General features: G+C 43.0%; 1 protein-coding gene across 1 annotated transcript; it reads left to right on the top strand.

Moving 5' to 3' along the window:
- The first annotated feature begins 3,243 nt into the window (after positions 1-3,243).
- Positions 3,244-23,739, top strand: RNF2 (ring finger protein 2). The gene is made up of 7 exons (XM_060232398.1): positions 3,244-3,518; positions 14,560-14,648; positions 14,898-15,058; positions 16,007-16,222; positions 18,022-18,294; positions 19,471-19,642; positions 22,101-23,739. Exons 2-7 carry the CDS (start codon positions 14,562-14,564, stop codon positions 22,200-22,202), a joined length of 1,011 nt encoding a protein of 336 aa, XP_060088381.1. The 5' UTR covers positions 3,244-3,518; positions 14,560-14,561; the 3' UTR covers positions 22,203-23,739.
- The last annotated feature ends 209 nt before the right edge of the window (positions 23,740-23,948 follow it).

The raw sequence follows: 23,948 nt of genomic DNA, 5'->3' as shown, positions 1-23,948 counted from the left end.
CATATAAGGATCACAATACCGGGCTACCTTAAAAAGATGAAGATAAGCAGGGCTCTTTTTCTAATAGGAGCTCCTCTGCATATTAGGCCACGCCCCCTGATGTAGCCAATCCTCCAAGAGCTTAGAGGGCTCTTAGTACAGGGCCTACTATAAGCTCCAGGAGGATTGGCTATATCAGGGGGCATGGCCTCATATGCAGAGGAGCTCCTGCTAGAAAAAGAGCCCTGAAGATAAGTAGAATAATGTATTGTGAAGCAACATCAATGCACACATACACGAGTGCTTGAAAAGTAGATGTTCCTATACCTTGCATTCATATACCCAGGACTTTTTTTTTGTAGAAAAAGCCCAGCAGGAATTCATTTGCATATTAGGACACACACCCTGATATCACCATTGTTCCACACAGGGCTTTTTTTGTAGAAAAGGCTGGCAGGAACTTATTTGCATATTAGGCCACACCCCCTGATGCCAAGCCAGCAGGAACTGTGTTCCTGCTCAAAAAAAGCCCGGCATATACCTTCTCTCATATTTCCAATGTTCAGATAAATCAGGTTATCTAGATCCACTTCAGTCAGGCTTCATATCTAGGTTTGGGACTGTTTTGGTCGCTCTGGTCAATGACCTTCATTATAACAGAGATAAGGAGTGTAATCCTGTGGGTTCTTTTGAACCTCTCAAGCATATCATCAACCATGATGTCCTTCTGGGATATGGTTGGTAAGTAGTTCTAGTGCTTTCTGGATGGTAATGCCAGAAGGTGGTGCTTATAGACTCCTCCTCCATGGGCTCTGTTCTACAGAGTTTCTCACATTCAGCATATTTACATTGGGCTCATTACACAACTAATGTTACATTTGACATTGGTAGTAAGCCATATCTTGTCACATATGTGACAACTGCAGGAAACTATAGGAGATGTCAGTTGAGGAAATGAAGTGTGGTGTTACCAATATGCTGAGGAAATTCAGCTTTATTCCTCTTTTTCCTCAGAAGCAGGTAAGGCAGTTGAGGTCCTGAATACATAGCTGGAGAGAGATGGCAATGCAGGTGAGGCAGGAAGTTGGGGAGGGGGGCTTGCCTTGGACAGCAGAAACCCTAGCGCCAGCCCTGAATGCAGTGGATGAGGAAGAATACACCAAATCTTTCCAGTCAAAGGAGAGATGATGTTGGGAGAGGAAAGGCTGAAATAAAAGTGTTTTTTTTTAAAGGAAGCTGAGGGAAAAGCAGGACAAAAGCCACCTTGGGGGTTTGTGAAAGCTGAATTCAAACAAGACATAGGCGATGCTCCTGTCCTTGGGAAGGGGTTGGATCTGCTTGTCTTGGAAGGAGGGGAAAATGGATTTCTGAAAAGCAGGAGAAGAGGTACTCAAGGACCCAGCCTTGCTGCCTGAAAGCAGTTTGGTGTAGTAGTAAAGAGACCTGGTGTCTATCAGTTGTCTGAGATTTATTTAGTTATTATTTATAGTCCACCTTTCTCACTTGGACTCAAGGCAGATTACACAGAGAGAATCAATACAATCAACACAATGGAACATTCAATAAACAGTGAAATGGGATTTAGCTTGTAAAACCTAAGTGTAAAAAGAAAGTGTAAAAACAGAACTGAAGCAAAGCATGTTAACATGACATATCAAATGATGCAAATTTATCCAATCCACCCACAGCAAACTATACAGCAGTACACAGAGTAGCTCCTAATAATTTATCCAAGTAACTTTGCAATGCCTTTTGTACAACGCTATCCTATTGCCTGTGTAGAAAGCCCTCTTGAATAATTCAGATTTGTATAGTTTTGAGAAAAGTCAGGAGTGCCGGAGCCTTCCTGACCTCCTCAGGAAACACATTCCACAGGGTGGGGACCACAATGGAAAAGGCACAGGTATGGGCCTGTTTGGTGTAGTGGTTAAGTGTGCTGACTCTTATCTGGGAGAACCGGGTTTGATTCCCCACTCCTCCACTTGCAGCTGCTGGAAAGGCTTTGGGTAAGCCATAGGTCTCATAGGAGTCGTCCTTAAAAGGGCAGCTTCTGTGAGAGGTTTCTCAGCCCCCCCCCACCTCACAGGGTGTTTGTTGTGGGGGAAGAAGATAAGGGAGATTGTAAGCCTCTGTGAGACTCTGATTCAGAGAGAAGGGCAGCAGGGTATACATCTATGGTCGTCTTCTACTACTACTCCCTCTAAGCTGTGGAGTCTTCTGAGCAAAAATTCTACTTTGTGAGCTACTGGAGCCATTTTTTCTGAGCTATGACAAAAACGTGAGCCAGAAGCTAAAAAACTGAGCTAGCTTACACTACCTCAGCCTAGAGGGAACACTGGTTTGGGCAGTTGTTGATTCTGCCCATTTGCAGGTTGGCATCTACAGAAGATCCTGCTCCAATGAGCAAAGCTGCGGAGGAGCTGTGCAGGGGGAGAGATGGTCCTGTAGGTATGAGGGACCAAGGAAACAAGGAAGTAAGGGAAATGGGATTTTAAACAAAATCAGTGAGGAAAAGTTTTTCTTTCTTTTTAAACATGGTTTTCAGCTCTGGGTTGGGAAATATCTGGATACTGGGGGGGGGGGGGGGATGAAGTTTGGGGAGGGTGCAAGTTTTTGGAGGGAAGGGAGCTCAGCAGGCATAACACCATCTGCCAAAGCTGCTACGTTCTCCATGTGAACTGATCTCTGTCATTTGGAGATCAGTTGTAATGCCAGATGTCCAGGCCGGTCCCACCTTGAGGCTGGCAAGCTTACACTTTCAGTCTGCTGAACCTAGGCCTGGGTGGCCAAACTGTGGCTCAGGAGCCACATGCGGCTCACACATATTGCGTGGCTCTCTCAAAGCCCCCACTGCCCTGTCAGCCAGCTTCAAGAAAACATTTGTCTCTCTAAATCACTTCTGCAAGCCAAACCAGCCAGCACCTTGGAGAATGCATTTAAAGTTAAACTTGCTTTTTTTCCCTACCTCCCCCTCAACTATTTTTTCCTTCCTTTCTGTCTTGCGGCTCTCAAACATCTGATGTTTATTCTATGTGGCTCTTACACGAAGTAAGTTCGGTCACTCCTGACCTAGGCTCTTCATGCCAACGTGCAGAAGTGCGGGTCAAATACCGCCTGAAGGTGCGCTAGCAACAAAACGCTTAAGAAACGGCCCTCGCCTTGAGGCGAGTCTACCACCTCGTCAAAAGACTGAATGCGGAGACGTCGCCGGTGGGCAGAACTCCACTACTACACCGCCTCCTGCTCTCCCCCCCTCCCTTATTGCTTCCAGGCCTCGGCGGCCATGAATAATACAAGTCCCCTCTTTAGATTTCCCGGCGTCCATTGCGGCGGAGGCGGCTGTCTGCCGCTCGCCATATTGTGTGGCTTACAAGGGGGGGAGGGGGGCTGAGGCAGCCGCTGTCGACCCGCCTCAGCCCTGGCTGCGGGAAGAGGGGACGGCGGGGGAGGGGACGGCGGCGGCAACAACGACGGGCAAGAGAGCCGAGCCAGGGGAAGGGAGCGGGCGAGCCACCGAGAGGGAGCCAGCAACGGGGCCGGTGAGTGGGGAGGGGGCGGTTGCTGCCGCCGCCGCCGCTAGGCTCGCTCAGCTGTGTAGAGCTGGGGGTGGGTCTCCAAGGGGGAGGCTCCCTCGGTGGCGCCGTGGAGAGTGGCAGAAGCCCCAGCTTCGGCAAAAACCCTGGACGCCCCCTGACTTGGGAGGCGGCTCGCGCCGTTGCTCTCGAGGAAGCAGGAGCGCGGGATCGGGATGCAGCAGGGTCCTGCTCGCCTTATCACCACCCCCCTCTTCCCCTCTACTTTTCAGTCGAGCAGTTGCGTCCGCCTGCGCTCCTCCATCCCGCTGAAGTGATGTGTGGGGTGGCTGTCTTCCTCTATCGCTGGCCCCATCGGCTGTCATGAGCCTCTCCTCCGGATTGGAAAGAGGGAGAGAAGCGGGGCGGAGGGGGAGGGGGCGGGGGCCGCGTAGAAGTCTGAGCGCTTATCATAGGATGGGTGCCTCTTGTGTAGCCCTCTGGCGCAGTTATTCCAGTTCAAGCCTATTGACTAGAGCAGGAGTGGACAAATTGTGGCTCGGGAGCCACACGTGGCTCTTTCACACACGTTGTGTGGCTCTGGAAGCCCCCACCATCCTATCGGCTGGTTTGTAGAAGGTATTTGTCTCTTTAAAGCACTTCTCCAAGCCAAGCCTGCTGGCAGCTTGGAGAACACAAAGTTAAAAGTTGCTTTCTGTCCACCTCTCTCTCCCCCAATCTATTTTCCTTCCTTCCTACCTACCTACAACTGACATTCATGTCTTGTGGCTCTCAAACATCTGACATTCTATGTGGCTCTTGTGTTAAGCAAGTTTGGCCGCCCCTGGACTAACTAGGGGTAGGGCTCTCCTGCTAGTGCATCTTTGGTCTTTATTCAGGTTTTTTTTGTTTCATTCATATACTGCAAAGGGGAAAAACCCCTCCGTATGATATAGTGCAGTGTGTGAGTTTGTGGGTGGGTTACTAGGGGAGTAGATGTACGGTACTTTTATTATGCCTAGAGAGGAAAATGTACTGTTGGCATCTTGCTATCTGTCCTGTGAATAGTGGAAGCCAAAGGATGCAGCCTGCAAAGTAACTGTTGGGGGAGAGTTCTGGTTGCTAGCATAGCAAGAAAATGAACTGGAATCTAGTGGCATCTTAAAGACGCAATTTTAATTCAAGTATATGCTTTCATTGAGTAGAGCCCAGGCCACTTCATGTAAACTTTGGTATATCTATGTCCTGTCTCTTCATACTTTGTTAGATGTTCTACGATTTGAGTTCTGGCAGGATCCATGGAAAGATATCAGTGTCTCTGTAAAGCAGGGGTGGCCAAATTTGCATAATGTAAGAGCCACATAGAGTAAATGTCAGATGTTTGAGAGCCACAAGACATGAATGTCAGATGTTTGAGAGAAGGAAGATGGAGGGCGAGGTGGAAAGAAAGCAACTTTAACTTTACATGCATTATCCAAGCTGCCTTGGCTTGGAGAAGTGATTTAAAGAGACAAATGCCTTCTGCAAGCCAGCTGATGGGGAGGTGTGGGCTTCAAGAGCCACACGATAGGTGTGAAAGAGCCACAGTTTGGCCACACCTGCTGTAGAACTGTCTAGAACAGGAACTGCTCATAGTGTTGCTGGCTTTTGACATGAAGCTGATAACTTTTATCTTTTTTTGTGGACATGTCAGAACAGTAGAGTGGCTGTCATAATGTGTCTGTTTATGTTGGTTTGTTAGGTTACCCTTTGCTCTTTTGTCCCTTCTCCCCCCTGATTTTTACTTGCATGAGCTTTGTAGGCAAGAACTTAAGTTTTGAGACACTAATGTAAATTTAGTTGTGCTTTAGGTTTGGTTAATGCAGGTGGCAAAAGTAGAAGTCAAACTTCAGCTGTGTATTCTGCCACTAGAGAGGAGTAGTGACTTGCTGTGAATAGCTGTATTCAGAGATAGCATTAGGTGGATTTGTAAAGGGCGGAGAGAGGTAGCTGCATGGGCATATGCTTCCTTCGTCTCCACTTTCTGTTATGTTTTGGATGTTTGTGTGTATTTTGGAGCATGCTCCTCTTGTCTGAAGTGTTGTTAATATATTGTTGAAAGCAGTTGTTTACTTAGTAGGGTGACTTGCTGCTCCCCGCCCTGCTTTCACACATTTTTCTGATTGACTAGTCTGTGAAGTGTGTGCTTTAGGCTAGTAGTTCTTCACTATGTGTGCCAGTGTGTTGTGACGAATCACTTATGGCTCCTAGAGTCTTCACATAGGGGATGCTGCCTGCTGTGTCTCTGTATGATTCACTGCTTTGGACTAGGCTCTTTGTAATCAGTGAGGGCAGGCAAGGTCTTCTGCTGCATGGGGTGCATTTTGATCAGTCAGTTCCTTCTGATGCAGATGTTCAGCAGAATTACCTACTTTCAGGAGGCTGTCCGTTGTGTGTCTTCGTGGCTGACTGTGTTGGGTTCACCTTCCTATCAGAACAGACATTCAGATCAGTGAATCATGCAGAAAATGTGAGTGGGCTTCTCAGTGAGTGGGCAATTCTCACTGATATGCTAAACCTTAGTATATGGAAGGGTGACATGATGTGCCTCCAATTTTGTTTTGGAAACACGTGTGCCTAAACTATCAGGCATTCAGAAAACATTTCTTCAAAAGCAAACAAAAACAAGTCAAACTATTTTTTTCATTTCCTTCTGAGGAAAACATTCTCAAATAGAACCAATTCATCCAGTAAGGTGCTTCCAGTAAAAATGCACAATATTACTGCAACACCCTTTGGCCTAACTGGATTCCAAATCCTAATAAGGTTGCCTGTGATTTAATTTGGTATAATGAGTGAAATCGTGCTTTCTGTTTCTTGTTCTATTTTTTTATATTCCTTGTCGCCTCCCCCTTCTTTTTAAAAATATAGATTTTGTTGCTGTGAAAATTGATGTCTAGCAGGGCTTTTTTTGAGCAGGAATTCACAGGAACGCAGTTCTGGCTGGCTTGGCACCAGAGGGTGTGGCCTAATATGCAAATGAGTTCCTGCTGGGCTTTTTCTACCAAAAAGGCTCTACTATCTAGTAACTATAGTGGGGAGAGATTTGTTGCTGCATCTTGTGTAGCTATTATGTAACTCTTAAGTGTTTGAACCCATTGTAGGCTAATTGCCTGCAAAAAGTTTTAGTGGTCATCTTCTCTCCATCTTGAGTACATGATACAGAAGTGATTTAACAGGAGCTTAATTTCTGCATGAAATAGCCTGTACTCAAGATATAGTAGAACTAGTTGATAGAAAGAAGTGGTTCATTGTTGTATTAATTATTACTGTTGATGCTTAGATCCAAATAGGCAGCTGTGTTGGTCTGAAGTAGTAGAACAAAATAGGAGTCTATTGCACCTTTAAGACCAACTTAGTTTTATTCAGAACGTAAGCTTTCATGTGCATGCACACTTCTTCAGACAAGGAATGAGGTACAGTAAGCAGAACCACATATAGCTGGTGGGGTTTGGAATGCCAAGTGGTACAAAGTTAAAAACCAATAGCAGAATAGTAAAATGAACAAATTCAGAAACCTTTGATCTGGGTTGCATTAGCGTGCATTATCCCAAAGGTTTTCTGAATTTGTTAATTTTACTATTCTGCTATTGGTTTTTAACTTTGTACCACTTGGCATTCCAAACCCACCAGCTATATGTGGCTCTGCTTACTGTACCTCATTTCTCATCTGAAGAGGTGTACATGCACACGAAAGCTTACGTTCTGAATAAAACTTAGTTGGTCTTAAAGGTGCAATCGACTCCTATTTTGTTGATCCTTCGTTTATTCAGCTATTGAACAAGAAGTGTCTGTGTTTCCATGAGCAGAGCAGGTCACTAGGACAGCTACTGAAGGTCAGGTGACAAATTAAGATTCAAATAAATCCAGTATTGTGACTGGAAATGTTGTTGAAACTTTTCCTGTGGTGAAATTCACACTGATCTGTGGAATTTCTCCTCAGACAAAACTTCAGAAAATTTTGAGGGAAGAAAGGAGCTTCAATAGTAGTGAAATTCTCTATGGGTTTCCAAAAGGACTCCAACTTGTGACTTACTTTTTGTACGGCATTTAGTGATGTTGGAGTAGCACACAGTGTTGTAGGAGGCTTCCTGATATTGAGAACAAATGTTTTTGAGACACTTCAGGAAAAAAAATCATCACCTCTCTCTCAACATTGTGTGGCTGGAGGGGGCAAGATGGTGAAGTCCATTAGAACTGCTCTGAGCTTGTTGCAGGAAGGGTAGGATACCCGCAATATAGTTATGGTTTTAACAAGTATAAATTATAGCTTTCTCTTTCAAAAGACACAACTTTGGGGACTTCTTCCTGAAAGACAAGAGTGGAACTGGTACATATGCATAATAATAATGATATCTGATACATATTGTTATCTTGGGAATTGGTTCCTGAGTTAACAGTAACATTACATGAAGCAGTCTGAAGGCAAAACAATTATTTCATCCCCAGGCATCTATGCTGATGAACTGAAAATTGAGAGGCAAGGTATCTGCTTTACGGTCTTCTAGAAAATGAATTGAGGAAAGGGAACAAAATCTCTGTGAACACAACAATATTTGTCCCCCCCCCCCCCCCAGTACTGGTATTTGCACAGAAACAGGCATGTCTGCATTCTTAGTCCCAGTACTGGGGGCATCCAGTCAACATGAGTCATGTGGTACCAAAAATTTTATGTGGGCTGTTAAACCAGTTGCTATAGCTATTGGGGTTCAGGGTTCAAATTCTACCCTCTGGACATAACCTATCATGAAAGGTAGCCCTGTCAGCAGCCATTAATTACCATACCAAATGCATCTTCCATGTTCAGATGTGATATGTCTTGAAGCACCAAATGCTGTGATGAATGGGAAAGGCTTGTGGCTTTCATGCTGTGCTTGAAAACTGACAAGAGACAACAGGCTGGCCACTGTTGGAAACAGAATAATGGGCCAAATTCTTAGGGGAGCTTCTTATGTCTGCTCAGCTTTTGTATGGCTAAGTTACGAGATAGCAATTTGCCCAGGGCTGTTTGCTGGGCTTCATGGCTGGGTGGTCAGTAGGGATTTGAAACTGGGTTTTCTGGTTCTGCATCCTTATACCACAATGGCTCTTGCATCTCCCCGAGTGACTTGCTGACAGTTTTGAGAAGGCTGGCTCTGAAGGACCAGTATTGTAGAAAAGAATGTGGTATTCACTGGATTTGAAGGTGTTGAAACTTGTTACAGTGCAGATTTGTTGAAGGCGTTGCATTTCCCCCTTCTATACCCCTCTTGTCAGCTGTAACATGGTATACTACAGTTGGAAAAGTTCATTTCCTTTCTCCTACTCCAAATCCTTCAAGGAGTTGGTCAAACTATGTGAGATTATAAATGGTCTTACATTTCTCTCCGCTGGCTGCAGCCAAGATTCTAGTTGTGGGAAAAAACAAATCTAAAGCATACAAGATTATTTTTTGGCTAAGCTTTAGATCTGATGTTTGCATAACAGAATTCACAGAAGGGTATATGTCTTACAAACTATTGGTAAGACTTAGTTTCCTTAGTAGTTCTATGTTTATACTATAAAATGCAAGTAATTCTCTTGCTTATATATTTTAAACACTAATACCTGTTGATTGAATTGCCCCACAAAATGATATATAATGCATGTTTTTAGAAGATGCTAAAATACTTCCTTTTGGTAATCTGAAGGCAGTGGTGGAAATATATAAAATCATATATATATATATATATATATATATATATATATATATATATATATATATATATATATATCCTTTAAAAAAGGTAATGTTAGTCCCCTGTGCAAGCACCAGTCGTTTCTGACTCTGGGGTGACATCACTTTCACAACGTTTTCACAGCAGATGTACGGGGTAGTTTGCCATTGCCTTCCCCAGTCATCTACACTTTCCCCCCAGCAAGCTGGGTCCACATTTTACTGACTTCGGAAGGATGGAAGGCTGAGTCAACCTCGAACTGGCTTCTTGAACCCAGCTTCCGTCAGGATAGAACTCAGGTTGTGAGCAGAGCTTAGGACTGCAGTACTTCAGCTTTACCACTCTGCGCCGTGGGGCTCTATATTTCCTTTAATTGTGTGCAGAGGCGCTAAGCAGAGTTGGCCTGGGTCAGCATTTGGATAGGAGACTACCAAGGAGTTGTGATGAGAGTTTGCAATGGCAAACTGTCTCTATTTTTTTTAAAAAAAAATTATTCAACACCACAGAAAGACGAACATAAAATAGAGTTGTATACATACAAAATAGTCTCTAAACATCTCTTACGTTGAAAACCCCATGGCATCTCCATAAGTCAGTTGTGACTTGATGGTCAAAAAAGAAAAAAAAAGGTTGCTTGTGTCTGTTGCAGTTCTTATACCAGCTTTTACCAGAACTCCCATTGGAGATTTTTTTTCAAAAGCTAATTTTGAAATGTCAAAATAATTTAGAGCAGGGGTGGCCAATGGTAGCTCTCCAGATGTTTTTTGCCTACAATTTCCATCAGCCCCAGCCATTGGCCATGCTGGCTGGGGTGATGGGAGTTGTAGGCAAAAACCATCTGGAGAGCTACCATTGACCACCCGTGATAGAGGAAAGCCAAAGTAATGTAAGAGTGTTAAAATGGTGGGGAGTCTGCTTGTCAACAGATTGCCCCCTCCAGATTTACCATAAAGAAAAATCTGAAGCTGAATTTGGAACATCTTGTGATGTGGTGTAGTAACTGGAGTGTTAAACTACAGCTGGAACGAACAAGGTACAAATCCCCATTAGGCCATGAATCTCGCTGAGTGACCCTTTCTCTTACCTACTTCATTTGGTGTTTGTGAGAATAAAATGAGGGAAGAAAACCACCATGTATGCCAGTTTGTGTTTTTCAGAGGATGAGATAAAAATCAAATAAATACTCGGTGGAATTTTTTTTCTAATCCTAGGTTTATATTTTCTCCTACCTTTAATCTTTATTCCAGTGATAACTTGCTAGCTGCCTTACATGTTAAATGCTGTGAAATTGCAGTTATGTTTTTGCCATATCTTTGGCTTTCTGGTAAAGAGAGAAAATGATCTTTTTGGTCACTCTGGTTATTGCTAGTGTCTCTTTTTTTTAAAAAGCCACAGTACATTTGAACAGGCATTAAAGAAAGGAAAAGTATGGTCGCTTTGAGGTCATTAAATTTTATTTTGGAGGCTTTATTTTCCTATTAGTAAGCTCAAGAGTCATGGAGTAAAAGGACAAGTCCTCTTGTGGATCAAAAACTGGCTAATTAATAGGAAACAGAGAGTGAGTATAAATGGGCAATTTTTGCAGTGGAAGATGGTAAGCTGTGGGTTGCCACAGGGCTCAGTACTGGGTCCCATGCTCTTTAACTTGTTCATAAATTATTTGGAGTTGGGAGTAAGCAGTGAAGTGGCTAAGTTTGTAGATGACACTAAATTGTTCAGGTGGTGAGAACTAGAGAGGATTGTGAGGCACTCCAAAGGGATCTGTTGAGGCTGGGTGAGTAGGGGTCAACATGGCAGATGAGGTTCATTGTGGCCAAGTGCAAAGTAATGCACATTGGGGCCAAAAATCCTAGCTATAAATACAAGTTAATGGGGTGTGAACTGGCAGAGACTGACCAAGAGAGAGATCTTGGGGTCGTGGTAGATAACTCACTGAAAATGTTAAGACAGTGTGCGATTGCAATAAAAAAGGCCAACGGCATGCTGGGAATTATTAGGAAGGGATCGAAAACAAATCAGCCAGTATCGTAATGCCCCTGTATAAATCGATGGTGCGGCCTCATTTGGAATACTGTGTACAATTCTGGTCACCGCACCTCAAAAAAGATATTATAGCATTGGAAAAAGTCCAGAAAAAGGCAACTAGAATGATTAAAGGATTGGAACACTTTCCCTATGAAGAAAGCTTAAAATGCTTGGGGCTCTTTAGCTTGGAGAAACGTGGACTGCGGGGAGACATGATAGAGGTTTACAAGATTATGCTTGGGATAGAGAAAGTAGAGAAAGAAGTACTTTTCTCCCTTTCTCACAATACAAGTACTCATGGGCATTCAATGAAATTGCTGAGCAGTCGGGTTAGAATGGAAAAAAGGAAGTACTTTTTCACCCAAAGGGTGATTAACATGTGGAATTCACTGCCACAGGAGGTGGTGGCAGCTACAAGCATAGCCAGCTTCAAGAGGGGATTGAATAAACATATGGAGCAGAGGTCCATCAGTGGCTATTAGCCACAGTGTATTGTTGGAACTCTCTGTCTGGGGCAGTGATGCTCTGTATTCTTGGTGCTTGCAGTGAGGGGGGGAGGGCAAAGTGGAAGGGCTTCTAGCCCCACTTGTGAACCTCCTGATGGCACTTGGGTTTTTTTCTTTTTGGCCACTGTGTGACACAGAGTGTTTGACTGGATGGGCCATTGGCCTGATCCAACATGGCTTCTCTTATGTTCTTATGTTGTTGCAAGATGCAATAGGTGGTTTTTGCTTGGGTCACTTGATGGCAATTCACTACACTTGGAACATGTCTACAGTGTTTATGTACTATAATGGTATGTCTCTTATTAATAGAGCTTAGCTGCTTTCAAACTTGGAGCAGGGTTTTTAATCAGGTATGACTGGCTGATGCTACTTTTAGGCATTGGAAAGACCTGGCAATTAATCTTGGCTTGGATTGTACACAGATCCTACGGTACTAAAGTACTACAGTATGTTAGACATCTTATTAGAAGTATATGGACTAGGGGTACAAGGATGTTTGCATTATATGTAGCATTGTATCCCATAAATCTAGAATTTGTGAGCCTATTCTTGCTGTCTGGCTAGGCAGTTGTGTCTAAGTAGGCAATCTACACAATAGCTTACCTTTTAGAGTTCAGAATTTTCAAATCTCAAACTGTGGAGGGCAGAGAGAGATGGTTGAATGCTGGTTGCTGATCTATCAGTGGCTCTTTAGCCTTTTCCTTCCTACTGCTCTAGTGTGAGAGGGTGATTTCTAATGTCCCATCATGGATGTCCTTTCTACCCACTGCCTCACCAATAGCATGCCTTCCCATCGCTGTTGGCTTTCTGATAGCTTCTGTTCTTTCGGTATCTTTGTGCTTCTTTTTGTAAACTTCCCTGGTTGTTGCCCCCCACCCCCCCAGTAACTTATGGCATAGAGAAGGATTCTAAGTTTGGTTTCCAGACATATCTGACAAAACGAACAGTGACTCATGACATCTCATATTGAGATAAATGTTAGTCTTTCAGGTGCCACTGGTTTTTGTTTTAAAATATATTTTGATTGGATCCTCACCTCCTTGTGTTGTCTGCAGAGCCTCTTGTCTGATATATCCTTATATGAATATCCAGCTCTTCATTCTTCCCTTTCCCCCAAGCAACAGAATATGTACACCAAGGCCCTTCTGATGGCTGTTATATAAGAAGTCCAGCCCTACACTGCTTTGAATAATGAAATGCCAATGTTGTCTTGATTGCAATGGTAGAGAGTAATCAGAAAAGGCAGCTAGGGTGTATATGGCAGTTTAAGAGGCACTAACATTTTACAAGCTGGCCTGTCATTTAAAATGAGGAAAACCACCAAAAACGACAAAAAAGAATGATAACCTACTAATTGGTAAAAGATATTCTAAACAGTTGGTATAATTTAAGACATAGAAAAAATGTAAGGCTGAAAAAGTTAGCATATTAGTTTCTTCTGACAAATACAGTTATATTGCTCCCTCTCCTAATGTAAGGACTTCTTAATTTAATTTTCTTCTCTTCCTGATTTCACATGAGAAATTCTTCCATGCCTGTTTGTTAATATCAGAGACAGATGCATCAGTATCTAAAATGTTTTCCCTAGAAAATTAGGTCTGATGTTGGTAGGAATTAGGGGATTTATTTAGTGATTCCCCCCTCCTTGCCTTTCCACCTAAGTAGCAAGACATCTTAGAGGAAAAATTAACTTACTGCACTGAAAATACAGTAACTATATCTGAAGGCAGTAAAAAAACAATTTGTGGTCTTCAAGGAAGGAAAGCCACAAGGACCCCTGGGTATAGAACAGTTTTTACATACAGCTTATAATGTTATCTTGGATTCTGTGGATAGAAGTCCATTTGCAAAAAGAAGGCTTTTCTCCCCCCCCCCTCCCTTAAGACATGGCATACGAGGCTGTAACAAGAAGGGGAGTTGTGTCCAGAAGATGGGTGGTTCCAAGGTTTTAGCCACTTGACAAGCAGGGGACTCAGAGTAATACTTCCACTGATGACCTGAATGTTGGAGAAGATATCCAGTCCCAACCTCTTTAAGGCTTTGTAGGCTAAAACCTGCACAGTTGTGCCCTGAAACCTGCTATAGTAAGGTACATGAAATATGGTCACTAAAGACAGTGCCTGTCAGTCTCCTTTCAGCCGTACTGTGAACACTTCAGAGACAATCCTGTGTAAGAATGAGAGGAGTTGTTCTCCTCCTCCTCCTTCAGTGCTATTTCCATATAAGAAAATGTCTGGGGGGCAGGACAGGAGCCTTTCCTCCTGCAGCAGTGGCATTCTGAGCCCATTCAGGGCTCTTTGAAAAGCCATTCCCTGCAGCTGCTATGTGGTTCACTGGACTTAACCCTTAAAAAAACCTGAACATGTAATTTGGCCTTTATTGAGAAATCCCATGTGTTCATTGGCACTTGTGGATTAGAATGTGTGCTGGAGAGCTACCCACTGATGGCTATCTCTGGATTAAAAGACCTGTATGAAATGAGGGAGAATGTGTGCCTAAACTGGAAATAATCTGAGGGATGTAGTCAGCACACCATTCTTCTCCTCTTGAGCTCGTTCTTTCTTCCTTTGCAGTCATTCTGCACTGTCGTGGCAGTAATTGCTAGAGCTGGGTTATTTAAAGAGGTGCAGTGAATGATTCAGCCATGTGGAATCTACCTCTCCCCCCCAGTCATACCACAGCAGAACGGACAAATAGTGTCTGAACCCATCCCAGTCTGGCTGTGTGAGTGGAAATGCCCTATGCTTATAACCAGTATAAATTCTTGATGCTGATGTTTTCTTTTTGTTTGGTCTTTTAAAGCTATGTCTCAGGCTGTGCAAACAAATGGAACACAGCCTCTAAGCAAAACGTGGGAGCTCAGCTTGTATGAACTTCAGAGAACACCTCAGGTATGGCAGGGTTGTTTTTTACCTCTTCGTTTAGGTTACAGGGGACGTAGCATGGTTGTGAATGTGATTTTCTTTTTACCCCGCCTGTGAATTGTTTAATTTCTAATTCATAGTCTAAAATGTTGCAACAAAGCTCAAATCTCAGATATTTACCTCAAGAAATAGGAAACTTAGATGGATAACTTTTTAAAAATAGTATCTTTGGCCAGGTCTAAGTTACTTTAGCCTGAGAACTCTGTTTATCATTAGGAAGCAATAACAGATGGCTTGGAAATAGTGGTGTCACCCCGAAGCCTCCACAGTGAGCTGATGTGTCCCATTTGTTTGGATATGTTGAAAAACACCATGACTACGAAGGAATGTCTCCATCGTTTTTGTGCTGACTGTATCATCACAGCCCTCAGGAGTGGGTAAGCAAGGAAAAAGTTACATATGAAGTCTGGACTAGCTACAACTCCTATGTAAAACCTTTGTGATTCTGGGTACACTCTTAAAGGAAATCGGTTTCCTCATCCCCACACTCCAAATTTGTCCTGCTATTCTTATGGCCTAAACCAAGTCTTTTTAAAGTGTTCTGTTTGGAGCCTGGAGGAGAGGGAAGACTTTCAGTTAGTGCATTTGTTACTGTTTGTCTCTTCCTTCTCTCCCCCTCCCCCATTTTATCCTCTCAACAACTTTTGGAGACTTATCACAAGAGAGATGGGGATGGACCTAAAGTTACTCAGGTCTCTCTGGTCCAAGTGTGTTATTAAAAGCAATCATTTGGCGCATTCAGTATCAACTGGGGAGAAGAAGATTAATTGGCTTTTATACTCCGCTCCTCACTACTCAAAGGAGTCTCAGAGCAGCTTACAATCACCTTCCCTTACTCTCCCCACAATAGACACCCTGTGAGGTAGGTGGGGCTGCGAGTGCTCTGAGAGAACTGTGACTGACCCAAGGTCACTTAGCTGGCTTCATGTTGAGGAGTGGGGAATCAAACTCGGTTCTCCAGATTAGAGTCTGCTGCTTTTAACCACTACACCACACTGGCTCTCTCGAGAAATTCCTCTTTCTTTCCCCTCCCTCACTTACTAGCGGTTGGGCCAGACTTTGAACCTCCCTCCATCTGTTGCCCCCACTGCTGCTTGCTGTATCTTGAATCACAACGTTTAATGTGTATGATCTCAGCGTGAAGCAGAGATAAGTCTGACTGCATTCATTTCAAAGTATTTATTGTCAATCCGGAACATCTTGCGTAGCCTTGTTTCACAAAGCTGTCAAGGCACTGGTTCAGGTAGCAAAGTGTTAGCTTATGAAGCATGGAATGAAGGACAAATTTGTTGTTCTAGTTTTTGCCTTTTTTCTTCGGTTCTCAGAAACAAAGAGTGCCCCACGTGTCGTAAAAAGCTCGTTTCAAAAAGGTCGTTGAGACCCGACCCAAACTTTGATGCCCTCATCAGTAAAATCTACCCAAGTCGTGATGAATATGAGGCGCATCAAGAGAGAGTCCTCGCGAGGATCAGCAAGCACAATAACCAGCAGGCTCTGAGCCACAGCATTGAGGAGGGCCTGAAAATTCAGGCTTTAAACAGGTAGGAGGTTCTGAATCACTGAAGCTGTAAGAGGGAAAGGACTATGGCTTTGCAAGGAAAAGGTTTTCAATTTAAGTCCCTGCCTTTTCCAATTTTAAGAAGAATCTGGTCGTGGAGCTGGGAAAAACTTGTGCCTGAGACCCTAGAGAGCTTTTTCCAGTAAGAGTATTGACTTAAATGGACCAAAGAGCTGACTTGGTATAAGGGCATCTTCATGGATTTATTAACTTGGAGGTGCATGAAAGGTAAACCTTGAATAAGTTCTGGCATGTTTCCCTCTGTTACTGGCAAACGTCAAGCCGTATAAATCTACAGCTCCTTGCCATAAGTAGCATTGTAGCAGTATACCCAACACCACCTTTGGAATGTTATTGGCTACAAGTGCAGTGTTGGTTAGAATAGCATATCTTGTGCTTTAAATGGTATATATATGCATGCATAGTAGGTTTCAGCACAGTGAATATGATTTGTTAGGAATATTTTCCATGTCTTCCTTGAAGTTTCTCCTTATAGAGCTCTTTCACTTTCCCTTCTACAAAATGATCAGCACTCCACTGAAAGGAAATAGGCCAGTTTCTTTCTGCTTCCCCCATTATTTGCCTCTATCCATTCTTTTAAACAACTTGGAAATGATCATGCTGAGCCTCAGTGGAAATTGGGTGGTTTAGAGCAGTATATGAGATGTGGTTGACCACAGATCTATAGAAGAATCTTAATACATTTTGCTTACTTTTAAAAATCTTACATGAAGAAGCTGCTTGTTTTTTTTTAAGCACAATTCTAGCAGGCTTGGGCTATAAATTTCACTGTCTCTATTGATTGAAGTTTGCCCATTTATGCGTTTCCATGTTGGGTATTCTGTTACCATGCTGTTGGCTTGTGCTTTCCTCTGCAGTCACCAGTTATTTAAGAATATGAATTTGTTACTCTGACACAATCATATCTTCATATGAGATCATGTGAGAAGACCCTGTGATTTCCCATCAGTGCTGGCCATGTTACTCATCTGTTCTTGAACTGATGTGCCTGTAACTCACCTAGAATTAAAAATAAAAAGCTGCATAGCTTAGTTGCCAGCCAAACAGCTGCCCACCACTTGCTCATTAAGACTTAGAATCATAGAGTTGGAAGGGATCCCCAGGGTCATCTAGTCCAACCCTCTGCATAGTGGAGGAAATTCACAAACATCTCCCCCTAAATTCACAGGATCTGTATTGCTGTCAGATGGCCATCTAGACTCTGTTTAAAAACCTCCAAGGAAGGAGAGCCCACCACCTCCCGTGAAAGCCTGTTCCACTGAGGAACCGCTCTAATGGTCAGAAAGTTTTTCCTAATGCTGAGCTGGAAACTTCTGATTAAATTTCAACCCATTGGTTCTGGTCCCACCTTCTGGGGCCACAGAAAACAATTCTGCAGCATTCTCTAAATAACAGCCCTTCAAGTACTTGAAGATGGTGATCAAATCACCTGTCAGCCACCTCCTCTCCAGGCTAAGCATCCCCAGCTCCTTCAACCTTTCCAAACCCCTCTTCGATGGCTTTTCGAAGTAGATTGCACTGAGTAGCCCTCTAGTAGTTCTGTGAATCTTTACTGAACTGAGTGATGGACTTCTCATTTGGTTCTGTGGGACAGATCCGACTTGTTTTTTCTGCCGGCACAAAAAAGGGTGGGGTAAGTTGGCCACTGAATGGAATCCTCTTGTGCATGGGTTTTGTCTGCATAGGTCCTATGAGTTCTCTGCAAAATAACTGGTTGACAAGCTTGGGTGGTTTCCTGAACTTGTTCTGTATGTTCCTTAGACTACAGAGAGGCAAGAAGCAACAGATTGAGAATGGTAGTGGTGCAGAAGACAATGGTGACAGTTCACACTGTAGCAACGCTTCAACTCACAGCAATCAGGAAGCAGGGCCAAGTAACAAAAGGACCAAAACATCAGACGATTCTGGGCTAGAACTAGACAATAACAATACGACGGTTGCTATAGACCCAGTATTGGATGGGGCAAGTGAAATAGAACTAGTTTTCAGACCTCATCCTACCCTTATGGAAAATGATGATAGTGCGCAGACAAGGTAAGTGGGAGCAGTTACCTTGCGTTTAGAAACGACATTGTGAATGGTGGCATGTTAGGCTTTTTGAATTTTTTCATATTGCGTGTGTTGTTGAACTCTTTAAGTGCTGAGGTTGCTCCTCATCACACATGGGTTGGATTGATTTTCTTGTGATCCTTTAACAATGAAGGTAGAAAAAGCTGAATCAAGACAAGGTGGAATAAATAAATACTGCTTTTTGTGGATGGAGTAGAGCAGGCATCTGCAGAGCAGGTTAAAGGTTTGGGGGTGCTCATGGACCCTGCCTTGCTGTTTGAAAAGCAGGATGTAGCGATCAGGAGTGCTTTCTGTCAGCCACATTTGGTTCCCCAGACCTCTCCTTTTTCTAGATAGGCTAGGTCAGAGCACTAAATAATAACTAGAAACGTAATTAATGTAGCGCTAAATAATAATTAGTACCATTGACATACATCTTGGACTTTCTGCTGATTGTAAATTATGTACTTATGGTTTTATTGTATATTCTGTTTTTAAATTTATATTATTTTTACCTGTTATTAGCCACCGTGAGCCTGTCAGGGGAGGGCAGGATATAAATAAAAATAAAATAAATAAGGTGACCTGGCGGTGCTAATTCATGCTTTTGTAACTCTGCAGCTGAATTATTGTAATAATCCAATATAGGGTTACCCTTGAAGTCAATTGGGAAACTACAGCTGGTTCAGATTGTGGCAGTCTAATTATGGTTAGAAACTAAATGATGGGACATAACTCGCCCATCTTAAAACCGCTACATTGGCTGCTGGTTTATTTCGAAGACCAGTTCTAGGTTCTGGTTATGACATTAAAAGATGGCCTAGTGGGCGTATAGCTTACAAATTGCCTTTTCCTGTATGGCCCTGTGTGCCAGCTGCAGGCTGCTACCTGCTAGCTGATTCATCACTCTACCAGAGCCCATGCTTTTTCCATCATAGCTCTCAACCTGTGGGGTAGGTTCCCTGAAGAGGTGAAAGTGGGTGCTACGCCTAGAGCGTTCAGCGAGCACTGCAGGTCTGTTTTGCCAGGGCTTTTAGTGGGGTATAGGCTCCAGACATTTGGGGGCTTTACTGTATACTTTATTTGTAAGTTGCCTTCAAGAAAGATGGGGTACAAATAACTGTAACTTTTATATTGGCTACATATTTACTCCTGTTGCAGATATATAAAGACCTCTGGCAATGCCACAGTTGATCACTTATCTAAGTACCTAGCGGTGAGACTGGCCTTGGAAGAACTCCGGAGTAAAGGAGAGTCTAATCAGATGAATCTTGAAACGGCGAGTGAGAAGCAGTACACGATTTACATTGCTACAGCTAATGGACAGTTCACTGTGAGTAATTTGGTTGAACTAAAAATCTAATTGGGACAAAATGAAGTACCACAGTCTTGAGATACACTGATGCTTCAGCTCTTCTTGTGGGCTGGCTTAGCTAACTTCAATGAATATTTCTGTGAATTGGAATAAAGTTGCACTTTTACAGTAAATTCAAGCATGTATGCGCCTAGGCAGCTGATCAGGGCCAGATAAATGCCATGGGTTTGAATGCATGAAGAGAAAATCCAGGCTCGGATCTCTGCTTAGCTAGCAAGCAGTGCAAAGTCTCCATTTCTGTTTGTCTTAGCTCACAGGATTGAATTTGTTGGAGGAAGGCCAAAATGCAGATGGCCATCATCTCTGGCTTTCTAGCTCATTTGTTACCTTTATGGGATTTTCAGACATCAGGCTTCCAGAAAGTAAGATCTATGCTAGAAAGATCAGTCTTCTGTATAACATCCAGCTCTTTTTATTTGGGACAAAGTACTTCCAGGTGACCACAATGGCTGTTTTGTATATGCGTATATTAGCCTGCTCTGAAACTGATATAATTCAGTGCAGCCCTTAAAAATGGATATGAGACCATTTATTTAGGCCTTCCAAAATGACGCAAAACTCTGTGCAAGCTTTCTCCTGTTGGAGAGGCTAGCAGGCTTGAGAAGTACTGGAGCACAGCGAAGAACTGCTAGGCAGCTTTGGCCTTATGAGAAGGCTGAGAACGATATAAAACCAGTGGTCAAGCCATATGTTTTTCTTACACTGATTTGAAACACAAGGGTCCTTTTTTTTAAAGATAAGGTGCAACCACCGAGTTGTTACTGACCCATGGGGTGACATCACATCATGACATTTTCTCGGCAGACTTTTTACGGGATCGTTTGCCATTGCCTTTCCCAGTCATCTACACTTTGCCCCCAGCAAGCTGGGTGCTTATTTTACTGACCTTGGAAGGATGGAAGCTGAGTCAGCCTTGAGTTGGCTACTTGATCCCAGCTTCTGCCGAGATCGAACTCAGGTTGTGAGCAGAGCTTGGACTGCAGTACTGCAGCTTACCAGTCTGCACCATGGGGCTGGGAAAAAGTGGGGTATCACATGGACTTTGTCTGGATTTCACTTTGTACATTGTGGCTACTGGAACTTGAAGTCCCTGTCTCTCTGCATACCTATAACTTTGACTCTTGTAACTGGTTTTTTGGGGGGTGGAGGGCCATTAAAAAGGTACGTATGCTTGGAAAAAAACCTGGTGACTTTCAAACTGGATAGCCACCTTTGATTCTTACCTCAGAATGCTGCAGCTATAAGCTTCTTGGCACAGCATCTCAAACATGTTTGGGAGAAACCCTTGGCAAAATACAGTGCTTAAGATTGTCTTAACTGCTGTTGTTCTCTTCCACTCACCATTTGAACTTCATAACATCTAAAGCATGTGTCACCATGTCACAAGGTCATAACTTTATTTCATGTCCTTGATTGAGAGTCAGTTTGGTGTAGTGGTTAAGTGTGCGGACTCTTATCTGGGAGAACCTGGTTTGATTCCCTACTCCTCCACTTGCACCTGCTGGAATGGCCTTGGGTCAGCCATAGCTCTGGCAGAGGTTGTCCTTGAAAGGGCAGCTGCTGTGAGAGTCCTCTCAGCGCCACCCATCTCACAGGGTGTCTGTTGTGAGGGAGGAAGATCAAGGAGATTGTGAGCCGCTCTGAGACTCTGCAATTCGGAGTGGAGGGTGGGATATAAATCCAGTATCATCATCTTCTAATAACCACAAAAGAGATTGGATGTGCATGTGAGCTATGTTTTCATGGTTGGCATAAGGAAAAGTTGTCTAGTCAGCTTGTTCATTTTGGTATCATTTTGACTCCAGCTTAAGAACTGTAAATGTTTCTAGCACTGGTTGGCAGTGTAAGCTGGAAGAATATACTGTGGGCAGGAAAGCTGTTTTAAAACATCAGGTGTCCATCTGCATTCAAGCTCTCAGGGTTTAATCAAAGTTTTAGGCTTTGAAGTTCTAAATATTTGTTGTGCAGAGTCAGAAGTAATCCAAGACACTTCATTTAGGCTGATAGTGAGCCTGAAAAGATTTCATTTGGGCTGGTATTGAGCGCAAATAGGCTTGGAGTTCTCTTTTATGTATTCTGAATTTTTTTAACATTATCCAGAAACGTAGCTTCTTTTAGTAGCCTGTCCCAAGTGAATGGCTAGCTTACTGCTGAGCTATTGTGCTTCTCTATACGAAACGAACAAGAATAGCTTTATAGAAGAATTGATGGGGGAAGCTAGTAAAGCATCCTCTGTGTGAACCTGCTTTTCACTTTGGCAGTGGGGTTAACAGCTGGTTTATATTAGCCTGTTTATAGACTGAACGTGACTAAACACTGTCTTCTAAATGCTGTTTACAATGTGTTGTGTAAGTGCCTTCTCTGACTATGTATTTGATTCTGTTTCAAATGTCATAATCTGGCTCTTTGTCTTTAGGTGTTAAATGGCTCTTTTTCCTTGGAGCTGGTCAGCGAAAAGTACTGGAAAGTGAATAAGCCCATGGAACTTTACTACGCACCAACGAAGGAACACAAATAAGCTTGACAAAGGCTTTGAGTTGGAACTGTACTTGCTTTTATAGCTCTGGCTTACTTTTAAGTGAAACACCATCCTTTGAATCATGGACAACTGCTGAGAGAGACCTGGGTTCTTTGGTGAATATTATTAACAATTAGACAGTATTTGTGTGATATTTGTCTTTTGCTCCCCCAGAGGACTGAACAGTCTGTACATTCCATTGTTGCTATCAAATATGCTTTTTAAATTGGTGGTTTTTGTTTTGTATGTTTAATACTAGAAGCAGGAAGTGTATCTGGAGTATCATGCTGGTTGGCTTCAGAGTGGCAGAGTTCAGCCAGCACTTTGATAAGTATTGGCAAGAGGCAGTAGGGAGGGTTACATCATATGGCTAGAATCAGTCTGCTAGTACATGTGATGCTGGGAGGAAAAAAGAAAAGAAAAACAGCTCCCACACATTACTCACTGGGAAGGAGAGTCCTTTTCTAAAAATTGTAAATAAATGAGTGGTTCTCACGTAATGTTGCCTGTGTTCCCAAACCGGGAGCCAGCATTTGGAATGTGTGTGTACTCCCTACCTGGGTGCAAATTCCCTTCCAACCGCCAATCTGAACCCTAAGGTTACCTTTAAGCAGTATATCAACCCAGACTTTAGCCATGGTTAACAGTAATGAAAGCATGACAGGGGTGCTTGTCCTAGGTGAGACTGCAGGAGAAAGGGAGTACATGTTTCTGAAGCCAGCTCTCAGCCTAATAGGGAGCTATTAAGGGTTCAGGGGGGGAAAATCCCTGCTGCAAGGCTGGGAGGCTTCAGGATCAAGCAGCTAACTAAATGAAAGCAAAATGAAAAGCACAACACATTTTATCTTTCTAGAGCACGCTCATGATATTCTTCGTGCAGGAAATAATATTTTTGACGTTTCCCCAGTCTTTCTTAGCCTCACTAATAAACATCTGGCACTTAGGGAAATGTATTGACGACAAAGCGCTTAGGTGGCGTTTAGTCTGCATCTGATTCAAAAGTCTGAACTCAACATTTGGTTGGCTCTGTGTTGAGGCTTAAACATAGCCGTGACTGGCTTTGTTGAATCAGCAGTGTATCTTACCCATAGCTGTTGCCTACATTTACTGAGTCACCATTCTGTAAGGCTGATGATGAAACAGACTTCTTTACTGAAACTTTTTTTTTAGTGCAGTACCTGGGTCTCTGCCTCGTAAAATTAGGAACAGAGCTTAATCCTCTTCATTATGATTGTTTATGCGAAGAACCTAGCAACCACACTCCCTTGACCTGGCTCCACGCTGTTTAGGGGAGACACATGATTATCAGTTCTTTTGTCTTGCAGAACTCAATTTTCATAGTACTTATTTTTAAAACTTCAATACTGAACATTCCTAAATTATGTTAGCAGTTTATGCCATGAAAATTACAAGAAGTCTGGGGTGGGGAGGGAGGGAGTACCATGTCTATTTGATTTTTGTTGAGTACTTTTGGTGTAACGTACAACTTAAATAGCTTGCTAGTGCATGTCCACTAAATATAATCTGATTTCTTTTTGTGAAAAGTGCTTTTGTATGGGCAAACATCAGCTGCAGCAGAACCATAAATTTGCATTGTGATTTTTATCTAAGGTTTAGCCCTATAAACAGGATAGTGTCTGTAAAATTTTGAAAATTTACCTAAGGTGTGTATTGTTCCCAACTTAAAAGTATGGGAGAATGTGAATTTTTACTTACATGTTACAGTGAATTTACTGAATATTTATA

The sequence above is a fragment of the Heteronotia binoei genome, chromosome 2 (assembly GCF_032191835.1).
Source record: "Heteronotia binoei isolate CCM8104 ecotype False Entrance Well chromosome 2, APGP_CSIRO_Hbin_v1, whole genome shotgun sequence".
Lineage (NCBI taxonomy): Eukaryota > Metazoa > Chordata > Lepidosauria > Squamata > Gekkonidae > Heteronotia > Heteronotia binoei.
Note: the sequence above shows the minus strand (reverse complement) of the source record. Positions and strands in the feature narration are given on the sequence as shown.